Consider the following 16,830-nt stretch of genomic DNA (forward strand, 5'->3'; position numbering starts at 1 on the left):
CCGCGTACGCGAGCTGCTGCTACGTAATTGCGACCTCGCCTGGTGAGACGTGGTCGGTCGACCCGACGACCCTGGAGTCGCCTGAGTCTCTGGCTTGGTAGGTGGAGCAGGCTTGGCTGCTTCCACCATGGGGGCGGCCACCACACCCGATGGCTCACTCTGCGTGGGCCTAGGTAGTGGCGGAGGGTGATGCGACGCTGCCCCCTGACGCGCCGCATCAGCGTAAGTTGTGCCGTGAAAAGCCGAACACCTTCGGCGTGCTTCCTTGAAGGAGATATTTTCGCGAATCTTCAGTGTAATAATGTCTTTTTCTTTTTTCCACTGAGGACAAGAACGTGAATATGATGCGTGGTCTCCGTCACAGTTTACACAATGTAGGGATTCATTACAATTGTCAGAGATGTGGCCTTGGGCACCGCATTTGGCACAAGCAGGTCGACCACGACAGCTCTGAGAGCCATGGCCGAACCTTTGACACTGGTAACATCGGTGGGGGTTTGGTATGTAGGGTCTGATCGGTGTCTTTGTATAGCCAGTTTCTATTGTTTGTGGTAGTTCACTGGTGGCAAAGGTCAGTACCAAGTGTTTCGTGGGGGTTTCCTGATTGTTCCTTCGGATAGTAATTTGCTTCACGTAGGTCACATTCTGTTCTTTCCAGCCCTCGAGGAGTTCCGCCTCCGTCAGGTCAAGGAGGTCTGTGTCAGAAACAACTCCATGTGCAGACTTCATGGATCGATGAGGTGTTACGCTGATGGGGATGTCGCCGAATGTTGCAAGGTTCTTTAGTTTGTCAAATTGTGTTTTGTCACGGAGTTCTAAAAGAAGGTCACCACTAGCCATTTTTGTAACTTTGTAGCCATCACCTAATGTGGCTGTCAGGGACCGCGATACTATGAACGGAGACACTGTTCTGACTGTTTTGTTGGGCTTCTCACTATGTACAACATGATAACGAGGGAATACTTCTTTGGGTCGGCTTAAAAAGGAAAATTCTTCGGTGCGTATGCGCTTTGAAGCGGCACGATCATTGAGGAGTGGAAAACTTCTCTGCATGATAGAGGAATGTAATTCAGTAACGATGGCGGCCACCCACCACGGAGCCCAACGAGGGGACGCTACAAGGTTCATGAAACGAGAAACATGCAGACGCCAGCCGTACACCGCTACGATAACCTAATGCGCGTAGGCCAAGGTTGGCTAGTTGCACAAGGTTAACCCAAGCCGCCCATGAAAATGGGGAAGTAACAGAAGAAATTAGACGACAGGATAGATTTAAAGGGCAGAAAAGACGAAGATGTGGGGGAGAGAGAGATAGGAAAAGGCGACTGCCGATTTCCCCTGGGTGGGTCAGCCCAGGGGTGCCGTCTACGTGAAGCCGGGGCCAAAGGGGTGTGTTACCTCTGCCAGGGGGCCTTAAAGGTCCAATCACCCAGCGTCGGCTCAACCCCCAGGATCCCCTTTTCCCCGGACACGGCAAAGCCACGCACGGCTAGGCGTGGGAGGGAGTAGAAACTCCCCCGTTAGCTCGGGTCCGTGGTGTCGCTACACACCAAACGCCTACTTGCGCAGGCGCCCCTGCGGGGGACCTTCTTTTTTGTCCAACGTGAAATGAAGACCTTTCCCCAATAATTTCTGGTTGATACTGCCCTGGGCGAGCAGATTCTGTTAAGGCGTGCCATTTAGCTTTATTATCGCATTGAACAACCACCCTCGTGGAGCGGGTGGGGGGTGTTTCCGTCCCTTTGCATTTACACTGTAGCTTCAACTAATAATTTGTTACAAATAATGTGATGTTCCCAAATCATTCCATTCCACGTACATATTTTTCGTGTCGCTTTATAAAGGAGACGTATGGGCAGATGCCAAACGCTGTGCAGGTCAACATAGAATGTATTCCAAGCCTGAGGGCTGAGTAGTTGGAGAGTATGTTTCAATAACTTCCAAAACCGCAATACATATGACTACAATACATGAGGCTCCAACTTCGGACCTACTTCGTCTGAAATCGGCGAAGTAGGCTTGAACGCATGAAGACATGGACACATAGGCCCGATCACATGAAGACAGACCTTATGTGACCAAATAGGCTCCTTTGAACACGGAGATATGCAAGTAGCTTTCGTACCATGAATGTGTGCTATCACTATGCAAACGTAGATAGACATTTGAGCTCTACTGTGCTCTGAGTAGCTGCTGTCTTCCCATCCTGAGACGATGCTTGTCCTGCGGGAGCTTAACGCATTTCGTATCGTTCTTGGTGAATAAATTGCGAGCGCACCAAAGGCGTGGGCGTGACTGGTCGCCTGGTTGCTTCAATTTGCAAGTGCTGGCTGGTGCGGCTGCAGGCTTAGGTAAACCACAATGTGTGACCGAGTCGATGAAATGAATACACAAGAATGAACATACATCTAGCAGCGTCGATGTATCCTACGCTGAGGGAAAGTAGCGGTAGGGAGCTTAAAGCGGTCACCTCATGCAGCAGTAAAGAGAAAAAACATTAAAAAATGAAAAAAAAAAACTTCTCCAATCACTTCAGTAGGAGCACAAACAGCAGCAATATGTTGGGGTCCGTCACTATAGACAGACCACCTCATAATTACATCATTACAGCACTGTAGTAATCGTCTCGATGATGTAGTATTTGTGCATGCGTTTTTAATGGTGGTGGTGAAAACTCTCTACACTTGCAGTACCGCAATGAATTTCGCAGTGGGGGGGAGCTCAGACTAGGGTTTCGCGGTTGCTGCCACTTAGCAAGCAGATCTGTCAGCAAGAACCTCGACTCAGTTGATGGTCCAGGTTCTGCTGGCCAGCGGCTTCTCACATTGCACCGCTGTAGAATGTTGTCCAAAGTGATTCAATTTATAAAATAGGCAACATTACTCGAAACAATATTGAGAGCCAAAAACAAAGTGAGAAGATTAGTTGGTCAGTGCGATTCGAACTAAAATCGCGCACCAACAATGTATCATGTTGCACACCAACCAGCACAAACAACGATGTGATTTTCTTGCAAGAAAAGCAAAATTGCAACTCCTTGAGAGTAATAAAAGTTGATCTTGATGCATTACCCTTAAGAAGTAAATAAATAAATTTGGAACTTGAATCGATGACCTGTGATTGATTGATTGATTGATATGTGGTGTTTAACGTCCCAACACCATCATATGATTATGAGAGACTCCGTAGTGGAGGGCTCGGAAGATTTCTACCACCTGGGGTACTTTAACGTGCACCCAAGTCTGAGCACATGGGCCAACAGCATTTTCGCCTCTATCGAAAATGCAGGTGCCGCAGCCAGGAACAATCCCGCAACCTCCGCGTCAGCAGCTGAGTACCCTAGCTACTAGATCACCGTGGGGGGTGAACTGATGACCTGTGGCACGATCGCTTCCTAAACTGTGTGTCAATCCACTACGCAACTATAAAAGCTTGACAATGACGTCTAAAATGACTGCAGATTTACAGCAAAGGGCCCCCTCACTTTCACCATTACACTACGGTGACAAGCCCCCTAACCTTAGTCATTGCTTTACAGTGACGGGGCCCGTCCCTGTAGCTTCTGACGGGCCCTCTCAATGTTACGTTTTGACTACGCTGATGGGCCCCGTCACTGTAATGATGATTACGCTACTCTGACAGGCCCTCTCACTCTAACAATAGTACCGCGTTGACGGGCCCTGTCACCATAGTTGGTGCCTTCTCTTTATAATATGTGATGCATACTATTCGAATTCGATTCAAAATTATTTGACCAACATCAATATTCGCTTCCCATTCGCTTTGAACCTAAAATTCACTTTTCGCACAAGCCTGGATTCATGCAATCTCACAGAAGCCAATTTTCAGAAGAGCTGTTTGTTTTTAGCAGTTACAAGTGGAATTTCATTCAAGTCCAGTGCTTCTCACAGTGATCTTCTATTTATCCTGTTTTGTGCAAGTTGATATAATTTCATGCCCGCAAATCTCCTAACTTCTTCACTTGATCTGATCCTCTGACAGCCCTGGCTATTGTCATGGGGTCGTGACGTAAACGAAGGGAGCAGACTTCAGGTCGATGATGAATCTGTTAGTTTGGGCCAAACTTGTGGCCACGCAAAAAGAAAGTCGAATTACAGCAAGACACTGACACTGATAGCAGCAAACAGAGCGCCGTTAATCAACTGACAAGTGGCGAAGTGTGTCGGAATTTATACACTTGCCACTGAATATTCTAGCATTATCGCTAGCGGCGACGTAGGTTCCAGAATAATCTGTAATGTTCACGAAGTGGGCGTAATCTTAACAAGATGATGTACTGCAACGCTGAAAGTTACTGACAGTGCAACAGGGCGATAACAAAAAATGAAACAAAAATGTGGCACTATAGTTCGCATGTTTGCTACCATTTTTGTCACTCTCTCACTGACCATCTGTTCTACACATTATGCAACTCGCCCAAGTCCCCCTTTCTTTTTCAACTTCAGACCAAATATTAGTATAAACAAAGTGTCACGTTTGGAGGGAAAAGATGGTTGTGCACAAACTACACAAGGACACACAATGCACGGCCAAGGGCAAACTCTCAACTAACGATATTTTTCATTGCAGTCAATCTATGTGCCCATCAATCGAGTGGTAACAACTGTAATTGCATTGCCACAAAAGAACCTAATTTCTCTATACAATAAAAAAATTCACGTTTGGCTAACGCACGAGATCGATAGATATCGATTGTGACAAAAAAAATTGTTGGTTGAAAGTTTGTGCTTGTCCGTGTGTTGTTTTTATGCAACCATCTTTTCCTTCCAAGTAGTATCAACTTCAGTTTTAATGCAAGGGTGCCCGAGCAGAAGGTGGTAATGTGGCACCCACCGTCGTCTTGCTGGGAGAGGAAGCGCAGTGCTGAGATCTCCGCATACGTGCAGCCTCCCAAGAAAAATACCAGCGTCACCTTGGGTTCCTCTGCACTCGATGACTGCAGTGAGCTCACCGATCCACCTGCAGCACAGCAAAGCAGTCAGGCATGACATGCGTCACATTGCACATGGTGTAACTGATGAATAAAGGGGAAGGGACTTCTTTTCAGCCCATCTGATTCATAGCGTTTAAGGTGAAAACTTCGGCACAAGTCAAGACACACCACTAGGTTTAGAAGCTTCCATTTTCATTAGAAATTGCTGTTTTTACACATGTAATTCATCTTGTTAACTGTGCACATGTAAGGTTTCTGGTTGTGGCTTTTATGCGAGTTGTTAGTAAATGCTAGTGCTTGTCTCATCGGTTCTCTGTGGTCCCTCTTGGTTTGCACTGTAGTGAAGCAACATATGTTAATTAAGGGGACCCTGAAACGATCTTGACAATTTCGTACAAACACATTGGGCCGGTAGACCAAGTCCCAAGGGTTACTTACAAATCAATTTGAGCTCTCTGAGTAAACTGTGTAATTTATTGTAACGCTTTAAAGCTGAAAATTGCTGTGACTCGACCAAACGCCTTTTCGACCACCCATTTGCAGAGAGACATGCTCCGCTTACTTTACATCACTTCGGATGCTGATCTAAATGGCTAAACACACGGCACAGGCCCGTGAAGGCGGGGCTTAGCCGTGAGCGCTCGAAGGAAGAGTTGAGGTAGTTGAGTGTGAAAGGCAGAGCGGAGGAGGAAGGTAGCTATTTATTACTCATAGCTCCATTCATAAGGGGTGTTTTGATAACATTATGGTGCCAATGATTCGCTCCAGTAGTGGTCTAATCAAAAACGGAATCTGAAGAAATCGTTTCAGAGACCTTTTAAAGTTTGCCTGCATGTGGGAATGAAGAACGTGTCTGTGACTTGGGCTTTCAAGAGGTAGTCATACTGTGAACGAAATTTGAATGCAGAGTGAACATGCACGAGAATTATATCACTCGAATGACTCGCCTCTGACTGCCAACAAAGTTTGTAGCCAAATAAGCTGAGACAAGTTATTTTGGCACAGCTGGCACGGTATGTGTAATGCGATAATTGCTACAGTGTAAGATGTCACTCACCTGCAGCTCAAACAGATTGTGGGTGTTAACGAGGGACTTTGTTTGAACTAGCGGACATTTTCTCAGAAATATATGTGCGCGAGTTGTGGAGCTCACAAAAAATTTTGAATGAATAAAGCATTAAGTGTAATTCCCGTGAGCTACGATACTAGTTCAGAGAGTCTCAGCAGCAACATGTTCTCTCAAAGCAAAGGTCACAAAACTAAAATTTCCTCATTTTGATTCACAGCAGCAGGCCAAAGTGAAATTTCGCCTGGAGGTGACTGCCTGAACCAGTGAGCTTGCCATGGTCGTGCACAACATCTTCTGCCTTCATAACAGACATGAACGTCAATAGACCTTCCTGTTGGCCTCGTATCACAAACTACATTTTTAGTGGAAAAGAAAGGAACATAATGCACAGGGGAGCACTAAACATCAGCTGACTTTATTTCAAAAATCACCACTGAAAAAAAGTCCCCTAAACGTATTCGTGCCGCCACTGCATCGCTAATCAAGTGCCAAATGAAACAGGCTATGTTCGCTATTGAACAAAGGTACCGAAGTGTGGTTAAACAGTTCGTACCTTTGCTCTTGATATGATGGGCTTCTAGTAACTCCAATTCTAAAATATCAGTGCCTCTACCCAGGTTCTTAATCTGATGTTGCCACAGTGCACATGTGCAGGACCCGCAAGGGACCAGTAAATCGCATTATTTTTTATTTTTCGATCCATGCCAGGGCATGCGTAAAGTACCCAATCAGCATTACGTATGCCATACTACTACTGTATTTAGTCGGGTAATGAACACACATTTTTTTTCTTGCAAAATAGAGCCAAAGTTGGAGGGTGCGTTTATTACACGGGGTAAACTTTATAAAAACTTTTTTGGGAGAAGGAAAAAATACGGTAATGTAAAAAAAAAAAACTTGGGTCGCTTAGTCTTTCGCATTTTACATACACGTACACTGTTTGGAAACAGCTTCTTCTTTGCACTTCACTCATCTTTGGTGGTTGATTGATGATTGACATGTGGGGTTTAACGTCCCCAAACCACTATGTCATTATGAGAGACGCCTTGGGTGGTTGATGGCGCTATCTTCTGCAAGCTGTCCCCTAATGCTACCCACTGTTACGACCGTCATAATTATTGAAGTTTTTCGGCCTTTGTGAACGGGACGAAAATATTTCGACGCATTCCAAGCAAGGGTGTGCCGTCAAGACGGGTTGATTCCCTCTCGGCAAAACCTGAACGAGGGGTTCGGGACTGGTTCGCGCAAAGAAAACGCATGAGCCAAGAGAGGCCATTGTGAGCTCGACTCAAGAAAGGCCATTGTGTTTACTGCGAGCAAGGCTTTCGAGGTAGACAAGGAGGCAGCTGTGCCATTTTCGAGGTCACCATGGATCTGGAAATCTCAGAACCAGCATGGTATTTGCAGTTCAGGCTGCAAGCTAAAGCCAAATTGGTTGTGGCTGCATCTTGCGAGGACAAGCGGAGCCCCAGGATATGTGCAGCTAAGCCACAGCTTCTAGCAAAAGACCAGGAATGGAATGTGGGGGTGAAGAAAAGGATAATGCACTATGTGCTGCAGCCCTTGCCGGAGCCCGCCTCGGCAACGAGGGATTAGTTGACTAATCCTCCTTCCTCCCTTTCTCCATAGGATCAGCTGAATGGGGTGGCATATTTTGACGATATGCTGGCCCACCACTACATTGTCCTACCCAAACAGTCAGGCAAGTTTGACACGTGTACTGGCCGCCGGTTTTTCGAACCTCACCCAGCTGCCAGAAGAATCTTGGAAACCAAAATCATCGGACGTGCGCGAAACTTGGTGACGTGTGCGAAAACGTCGGTGCAGTGATTTGGTGACCATATTTGGACATCGTGTAGACTGTGCCCTCTCCGCATCTGTCCTCTCCTTCGAGGGTGGAGCACCCTATTGGCAGAAGCCGCGGACAATGTGCCCAGAGTTGGCAACGAGGCGCTATATAAGCTGACAACTTTCGTGCATTTGAAGTTCTACAGTTCAACCGTTTCCTTGTACAGTTCTGATCACTTGATCACCTCTTTTCGAATTCTCAGTTACTAACCATATAAATAAATTGTTGTAGTCTTTACGAGCGCCTCATCTGACTTGTTCGACGATGGCTCCTAGGACGGGGGCCCGCTACCAAACTGAGACCCGCAGGACCCGGAGTCGCAACACCACGCACACCATAAAAACTCTTTGCAACAATTTTTTCTCGCAATCGTTTACCTGCAACAGTAGTATCTGCTTGTGATCTTGAGGGGCGCCCAAAAGCGTGCACTCAAGGGCGAACGGGGAATGAAGGGACAGTTAGAGTGAAGAAAAAAGAAAGTAGGCTAAAAAGAAAAAGGGGGGGAGGGGGTTAGAAGGAAGCGACCGAGGTCGGTTGGCGCAAGCAGTTCGGTGACCTTCGCTCGCTGTGTGCTTATCAGCAGCGATGTCTCTACTTTCGCGCTGCTCGTGAACCCCCGCTGTGGCGCATAGGTATGACGGAGGACATGCCGAGCACAGATAGAAAGAAAAGCAATAGGCACGCGGCAACAGGCAAAGGGGAGAAGGGAGCGAGCGGGAGGTAGTTGAGGGGGTCGGCAAAGTAATAAAAAATGAAAGAGAGCCAACGGGTGAGTAGGCGCCAGGTGTCAGTTGGTGGGGCTGCAAGTGGATGAATGTAGGGGGTGCTTTTATTACGCGAGAGAAAAAAAAACTCAAATTTTGATGACTGAAGTTATGTGTGCGTTTATTATGCACGTGTGTTAATTACCCGAGTAAGTACGGTATTGTGGGGGAAGGACCTACATAGGTCAAATCGGGAGATGTGTGAACGGCCATGCATGGTAGCAAGAGTTGTGTTTGAAAAATAAAAGTAATGTGCGTTTACCAGTCCCTGGTGCGGCCTGCACATGTGCACCACGACGACACGAGTCTCTGATCCTCGGTAGAAGCACTGATATCTTGGAAAATATACTTGTTGGAAACCTACCACGTCAAGAGCAAATGCACGAACTGTTTAGCGACACTTGAGCATGTTTGTTTAAGGGCGAGTATAGCCTCTTTGATTTAATGCTTAATTAGCGACGCAGTGGCGGCACGCATGCATTTAGGAGGCTTCCTTACAGTGGTATTTTTTCATAGATGACATTTAGAGCTTGCCCTCTGCACTGCGTTTTTTTTTCTTCTCAGTATTTCTTTGTTTTCCTCACTTGTGATGAAAATGTTGTCTGTGAGTACTGACATGGTTTTGAGTACATGTCTCGTTTCCATAGTGTGCATTATTGATGCTCTCCACACAGCAAAGTGAGACAACATGTATAAGATATTTTACTTTGATTCGAAGTGTTTGTCGACCAGCATCTGCAGGCCAGTCCCACCACAAGAGACACGACAAGTGGGTTTGCGAAGTCTGCGCCCTATCGCAATTGCAGCAACTGAATTGCAGAAACTGCTTCAAAGTTGTTGGATTACCCATTGTTGTTTACGTGAACCATGTGGAAAGGGCAGCATGTGACAGCAGTGGTGCTAATATTTTGCGAGTTGCAGTTTTACCGTGATGTCAGACATGTCACCGAGAAGCCCCTCCATCAATAATGACACCGAAGTTGCTGTCTTAGGGAGGCAGTATTAAAAATACATATTCAATGCATTCCCAGGCTGTACAACGCTCTTTCTAGGTTTCTTGACACCCGTGTTTTTATTTAGAGCGAGAACCTGAAAACATTTAAAATATGTGCCAGTACTCCTTTAAAGGGACACAAGGAAAACAATTTCTCTCCTATTCGTAAATTTCAATTTCACAATCCTGAAAACACCACATTTACTGCAAGGTGACGCTTTGTAAGCGAGAAAACGTGTGAAAAAAAAAGTATGGGTGGAGGTGCCACCTTGAAATTCCCACACTAAACACAGTGATGTCATATTTTGACGGCGTTCACTTGGTAGCGCCTAATTCGTAATGGGTAAATATGAAGTACATTGCTATCTATTGGGCATGAGGCCTAACATATTAGCAATGTCGCAAAAATAAAAAAACACAATTCGAAACTCATGATGGCACGCGGGGAGATTTTGGTATATTTAAAACCGAAACCTTAACCTTGACTTTCTCCTTGGATAATGAACATGTGATGGTCACACTAATTCCAAGAATACAATTCATCAATCTAACACTACTTCACTTTAGTGTCTCTACAAGAAAGGACAAGGCCACTATTTCAGCCACAAGGACGCATATCTAAAAGAACAGCAACATGGAGGCTTGCAGTGAGGAATGAAGCATCTACTTGCAATGAACAGACTTATGCACTGCCCGTGTTTCAAGCACAGAGAAAGAAGTATGTCATGATACAGAGGCATGGAAAAAAAAAAAGAATTCAGTGTTCGCCGTGCGGGGGCGAAGAGGAAAACGAAGCGTGTGTGTGGTGCGTGCGGTGACTCGAGGCAGCGCGTGCAAGGAGTCAGTTCTCGGCTGGACGTCCGGTTTGGGGAACTAGACAACGGCATCTAGGCGCTCTACCGTTTCTGGACTCCGGCTGGGCGACTGGCCCAGGGACCAGGCGATCCACGGCTGTTCTGGCTGCATTCCGGACAGCTGGACATCCTGTGAACGAGGCCTGTACTCCGGCTGGGCGACTGGCCCAGAGACCAGGCGAGGTTCCGCGGTGCTGGCTGCCATCCAGAGTGGCTGTGGGTTTTGGTTGCTGCGGGCCTGATGTTCCTGCTGCCGTTACGGGTGACTCGCGCGACCCCGGTGCCCTGCTGAGACGAGCGTGGTGGCGGAGAGCTGCTGCGGAGCTACCAATAAGCTACCGACTGCTGTTACTGCGGCAGAAGGCCGTGTCACGGCGTGGTCCGACGCACTTTGAGGACGGCAATGAGCCAGACGGCCCACAACCCGCGAGCGATCGGCGCCGGCGACCCGTAAGCCACGTCAAAACACAGCGAGACTTTTCTAATTTAGAGAGACATTGAGTACAGCTATAGACTGCGTGTTTCGACTACTTTAAATGTTACTCGTTCATAATTACGTTCTCTGTAAATATATTCTCGTGTGTGTGTCTGTGTGCTCGTGGTTTGATTCAGTTCCTTGCTGAGTGGTCCTGGGCCCAAAACTGACACTACGTCACAATCTGGCGAGCCTGCCAGTATACCGCTCGTACAAACGTCGAAGGAAGTTATTGTCTCTCGAGTGCACATTCACAAAACTTGTTTTGATGATGGACACAGAAAGATTAGCTGCTGTTGGGGCACAACTAGGATTGAGTGGCGCAGAATTGCGTAAGTGGGTTGAGGCAGAACAGGCGAGGCAAAGAGATGAACGTGCTGCTGAGAGAGAGGGGAGCAGGGAAGCAGATGAGAGAGCGAAGCAAATCCTTGAGCTGAAGCTAAAGCTCCAAGAAGGAGCTCCGAGGGTAGATGCAGCAGCTCACTCTGATTTTATGGCTCAGCCGAGTAGCTCCTCTGCAGTACTGAATCCACAGAAATTGGTTCCACTGTTCGATGAGCGACGTGATGATTTGCACGCATACTTGCAAAGATTCGAACGCGTGGCAACAGGACAAGGCTGGCCACAAGAGAAATGGGCATTAGCTGTGAGCATGTGTTTGAGTGGCGAAGCGTTGACAGTAACTGGCCGAATGACTGCCACAGATTCTCTAGACTATGAGAAAGTAAAGAAAGCCTTGTTGCAGAGGTTTCGATTCACTGTGCAAGGGTACCAAGAAAAATTTCGCAAGGCACGACCAGAAGATGGAGAAACCGGGAGACAGTTAGCCGCAAGACTCTCAGGGTACTTTGACCACTGGGTTGACATGGCTGATGTGCCCAGAACATTCGATGGCCTTCGAGACCACATGCTCGCTGAACAGTTTCTCCGCTGTTGCCATCCAAAACTAACGATATTTTTGAAAGAACGCGAGTGCAAGTCACTCCAACAGCTAGCTGACGCTACTGATCGCTTCATGTAAGTGCAGAATCTGTCAAACCTGGGAAGGGGTACAGACGACTCCAAAGAATTCAAGAGTCTTGATAATGCTCCCAAGAAACCACCGACAATATACATGCTATGCAAGCGTCTGGGACATCAAGCACATGAATGTCGGAATCCAGCTAAAGAAGCGACAAAGTGTAGAATATGTGGGAAAATTGGCCACAAGAGCGACGAGTGCTGGAGCATGAAGGCACAGAAAAAAAAAAGTTCCGCATGTGCAGTGAATGAGAACTGTTATGGTTTCCCCTCGAGTGACAACACTGGCGGAGGGAAAAAAAGAAAGAAACGTGACCCTCCTAATGCAAGTGTAGATGAAAGAATACCAGCATTTCTGGTACAAGGAATGCCAGTTGTTGAAGGCGAGGTGCTGGGTAAACCAGTCAGGGTTCTTCGAGATACGGGCAGTAATACTGCAATTATCCAAAGAAACCTAGTGCCAAAACAACGGTTGACCGGGAAGAGTAGCAGAGTCTTACTCATTGATGGTTCCGCCATAGAAGTACCAGAGGCCAAGATTTTCGTGAACACCCCATACTTTAAGGGAGAGATAACCGCACTTTGTATGGACAAGCCGCTTTATGATTTGGTGCTTGGTAACCTACCAGGTGTCAGAGATCCTCACAAGCCGGATCCTAAGTGGAAGCCTCCTACAGTCGACAAGAGCGACAATTTGACGCGAAACTGCAGCATGGAGGTTGAGGAGTGTCCTCACTATGTTTCCCTACGATTAAACCTCACGAGGACAAAATAACACCATTGTCCGTGCCAAAAGTAAAATGGTGCGACGTAACGAAAGACCAGTTCTCAGAAGAGCAACAGAACGACAAAACATTTAAAGCCGTGTTTGCTAAAGTCGGTAAAGATTTCAAGTCACCGAAAGGCCACAGTTACACGTTTCTTGAAAGAGGAGGACTTTTTTACCGACAATACTACCTTGCGACCGGCAGGACGTTTAGCCAGCTCGTCGTGCCGAAGATCTTCAGGAAGCATATCCTTGAAGTCGGCCATGAAAGTCTTATGGCAGGGCACCAAGGCATTCGGCGCACGACAAATCGCATTTTAGCTGATTTTTACTGGCCGGATCTGCATGGTGACGTGAAACGGTTAATCAAGTCCTGCGATAAGTGTCAGCGAACGACACATAAAGGCAAAATTGGTGTTGCGCCTCTAGGAAACATGCCTTTCAATCGTACGCCGTTTGAGCGTGTTGCGGTCGATTTATTCGGTTCGTTCTCACCGAAGTCGGACGGTGGCAACCGTTACATTTTAACTCTTATCGACTTCGCCACCCGATATGCGGATGCCATTGCACTCCCTGCAATTGATGCTGTGCATGTAGCTGAAGGACTGATTGAGATTTTATCTCGAGTCGGCTTACCGAAGGAGATCGTTACCGACTAAGGAAGAAGTTTTACAGCGGAACTCATGAGAGAGGTGGGTCGTCTTCTTGACATCAAGTTTCTTCGAACGACCCCCTACCATGCCATGGCGAATAAGCTCGTTGAGAAGTTTAATGGAACGCTGAAGATGATGCTCAAGAGGATGTGCCAGGAAAAACCACGATCCTGGGACAGGTACCTCGCCCCACTCCTTTTCGCTTACAGAGAGGTGCCGCAAGCGAGCTTGGGCTTCTCGCCTTTTCAGCTAATTTACGGTCGTCACGTGTGAGGACCACTGACGGTGCTGAAAGAGCTGTGGAGCAATGAAGACATCGACGGTGAAATTCGCACTACCTATACCAACTTAGTCGACCTTCGAAACCGCCTGGCAGAGACATGCGAATTTGCGCATGATGAATTAGAAAGAGCACGCGCAAAACAAGACTTACTACGACAGCAAAAGCCGTCCTCGAAAGCTAAACGTCGAGGATAAAGTGTTACTTCCTTTGCCGACAGATACCAAAAAAACTGCTCATGCAATGAAAAGGTCCATTTGAAGTCGTCGAGCACAAGAATGAGGTCGACTACGTTCTCGCAATAAGTGGAAAAAGAAAAATTTTCCACATCAACATGCTCAAAAAGTACGAGAAACGTGAACCTTTACCAGTGCAGCAAGTGTCGGTCATAACCGAAGTTGAAGGGCCACCGGAAGCGAACGAGGAAATGTCAAGCGAAGAAAGCTCACATGAGATTCCTTACCCTAGCTTATTTCGCACACAGACTGTGGATGAAGTGAAATTATCAGAGAATCTGAGCATTGAACAGCGTTCTGATGTGCTTGATTTATTCAAAGAATTTGAGATAATCTTTTCGAACCTTCCAGAAAAGACTGACCTAGCAGGTTGCACACTACGCTTGACATCCGATACACCTATACATGTTCTGCAGTATCCCATCCCACTAGCTCTGCGGGAAGGCGTCGAGAAAGAAGTCCAAGAAATGCTAAAGTTGGGCTTTATTGAAAGGTCGCAGTCACAATACCATGTTCCCATCGTAGTTGTCAAAAAACCTGACAACACGATTCGTTTATGCATTGACTTCAGAGAGCTAAATAAAATCTTGATGGCGGACGGTGAACCAATACCGCGTATAAACGTGGTTCTTGCCCTTGCTGGTCAATGCAAATTTTTCACAAAATTTGACTTCACCAAGGGCTACTGGCAAGTGCCCATGACTGTGGACAGACGGGAAAAAACAGCCTTTTCCAGTAAATCTGGACTATACCATTTTGTGTTCATGCCCTTTGGCATAAAGACAGCTCCGGCTGTTTTCGCACGCCTCATGTGAGCTGTTCTAGGTGATCTCGAAAATGTTTATCACTATTTTGACGATGTAGTCATTGCTACAAACACGTGGCCTGAACATTTTGTCACTCTACGGCGTGTATTTGACCGAATACAACGTGCCAATTTAACCATCAAGCCAAGTAAGTGTGAGATAGGACAGCAAACCATCTGTTTTCTTGGCCATCGAATCGAAGACGGTAAAGTTGAACCTCTCCTGAAAACGCTTGATAAGATACTCACAACTACAAGGCCAAAGACGAAGAAAGCCCTGCAGTTTTTCCTGGGTCTAACGGGCTATTACAGGATATTTATCGCAAACTATGCTGAGATCACCAAGCCTTTGACCGATCTCAAACGGAAAGGGCAGAGCAATACCATCGCGTGGGGACCTTCTCAGGAAGAAGCTTTCACTATTTTGAAGAACAAGTTTGGAGATACTCCCATTCTACAAGCACTCAACATGACAAAGGATTTTGTTCTCCGCACCGACGCCTCGACCAATAGCCTTGGTGCCGTACTGCTCCAGGTAGGAGAGGACCAGGTTTTGCATCCTGTTGCCTACGCGAGTCGCAACCTATTGTCTCGAGAAACCGAGTATTCCACCATCGAACGGGAATGCTTGGCACTTGTCTGGGCGGTGAAAAAATTCCATTTGTATTTGTACGGTAAACAATTTGTCATACAATCCGACCACCAGCCTTTGCAATACTTGCAATCCGCTAAACACCTGAACAATCGAGTTTTGCGATGGAGCCTACTCTTACAAGAATACACATTTTCAGTCTCTTACATCAAAGGGTCGGATAATGTCGCAGCAGATTACTTGAGCCGCGTGTAATGGGAATGTATTGCACTATGTTATGTAAACTTCTGAAGTGCTGTGGACGTGCAACTGGACATTTTGTGAATTATCTAGAACTTTGTGACATTTTTTCCGCCTCTTCCTCATGTCATAAAAGTTGTAAACAACTTTCCTAAACGGGGGGTTGTCATGATACAGAGGCGCGGGAAAAAAAAAAGAATTCAGTGTTCGCCGTGCGGGGGCGAAGAGGAAAACGAAGCGTGCGTGTGGTGCGCGCGGTGGTTCGAGGCAGCGCGTGCAAGGAGTCAGTTCTCCGCTGGACGTCCGGTCCGGGGAACTAGACAACGGCATCTAGGCGCTCTACCGTTCCTGGACTCTGGCAGGGCGACTGGCCCAGGGACCAGGGGATCCACTGCTGTTCTGTTTGCCGTTCTGGACAGCTGGACATCCTGTGAACGAGGCCTGTACTCCGGCTGGGCGACTGGCCCAGGGACCAGGCGAGGTTCCGCGGTGCTGGCTGCCATCCAGAGTGGCTGTGGGTTTTGGTTGCTGCGGGCCTGATGTTCCTGCTGCCGTTCCGGGTGACTCGCGCGACCCCGGTGCCCTGCTGAGACGAGCGTGGTGGCGGAGAGCTGCTGCGGAGCTACCAATAAGCTACCGACTGCTGCTGCTGCGGCAGAAGGCCGTGTCACGGCGTGGTCCGATGCACGTTGAGGACGGCAACGAGCCAGACGGCGCACAGCCCACGAGCGATCGGCGCCGGCGACTCGCAAGCCACATCAAAACAGGGCGAGACTTTTCTAATTTAGAGAGACATTGAGTACAGCTATAGACTGCGTGTTTCTACTACTTTAAATGTTACTCATTCATAAGCACATTCTCTGTAAATATATTCTTGTGTGTGTGTCTGTGCGCTCGTGGTTCGATTCAGTTCCTTACTGAGTGGTCCTGGGCCCAAAACTGACATTACGTCACAAAGTATTTGAGGAGGAAAAACTCCCAGGACGTGCCAGCGGGTGAGGGCGACGCGATAGAATCACGGGGGAATGGTGTTAACGCTGAAGCTTACCAGATGACGCTTCCAGCGTGCTGCCATATCAAGGAAGCGTACAATAGTGTGGTTCAAGAGAACTCGTGGGGAATACTGGACACACTAGGTGTAGAAGGTGGAGTCACTAATCTTTTAAAGGATATTTATAAAGGTAACAAGGTAGTTATAAAGTGGAAAAAACAGGTATCCAAGCCCACAGAGATAAAACGGGAGCTTAGGCAGGAATGTCCTCTGTCACCCTTGTTATTC

At 47.2% G+C, this 16,830-nt stretch overlaps 1 protein-coding gene across 1 annotated transcript in view; it reads right to left on the reverse strand.

Moving 5' to 3' along the window:
- The window catches only part of LOC119167957 (vacuolar protein sorting-associated protein 33A), a 177,170-nt gene that overhangs the window by 6,608 nt on the left and 153,732 nt on the right, over positions 1-16,830 (reverse strand). Inside the window, exon 14 of the mRNA XM_037419419.2 lies at positions 4,855-4,980. Coding sequence (XP_037275316.1) covers positions 4,855-4,980 — 126 coding nt within the window. The remainder of the gene's footprint in view (positions 1-4,854; positions 4,981-16,830) is intronic.

This window comes from Rhipicephalus microplus, chromosome 3 (assembly GCF_043290135.1).
Source record: "Rhipicephalus microplus isolate Deutch F79 chromosome 3, USDA_Rmic, whole genome shotgun sequence".
In the NCBI taxonomy this organism is placed as follows: Eukaryota; Metazoa; Arthropoda; class Arachnida; order Ixodida; family Ixodidae; genus Rhipicephalus; species Rhipicephalus microplus.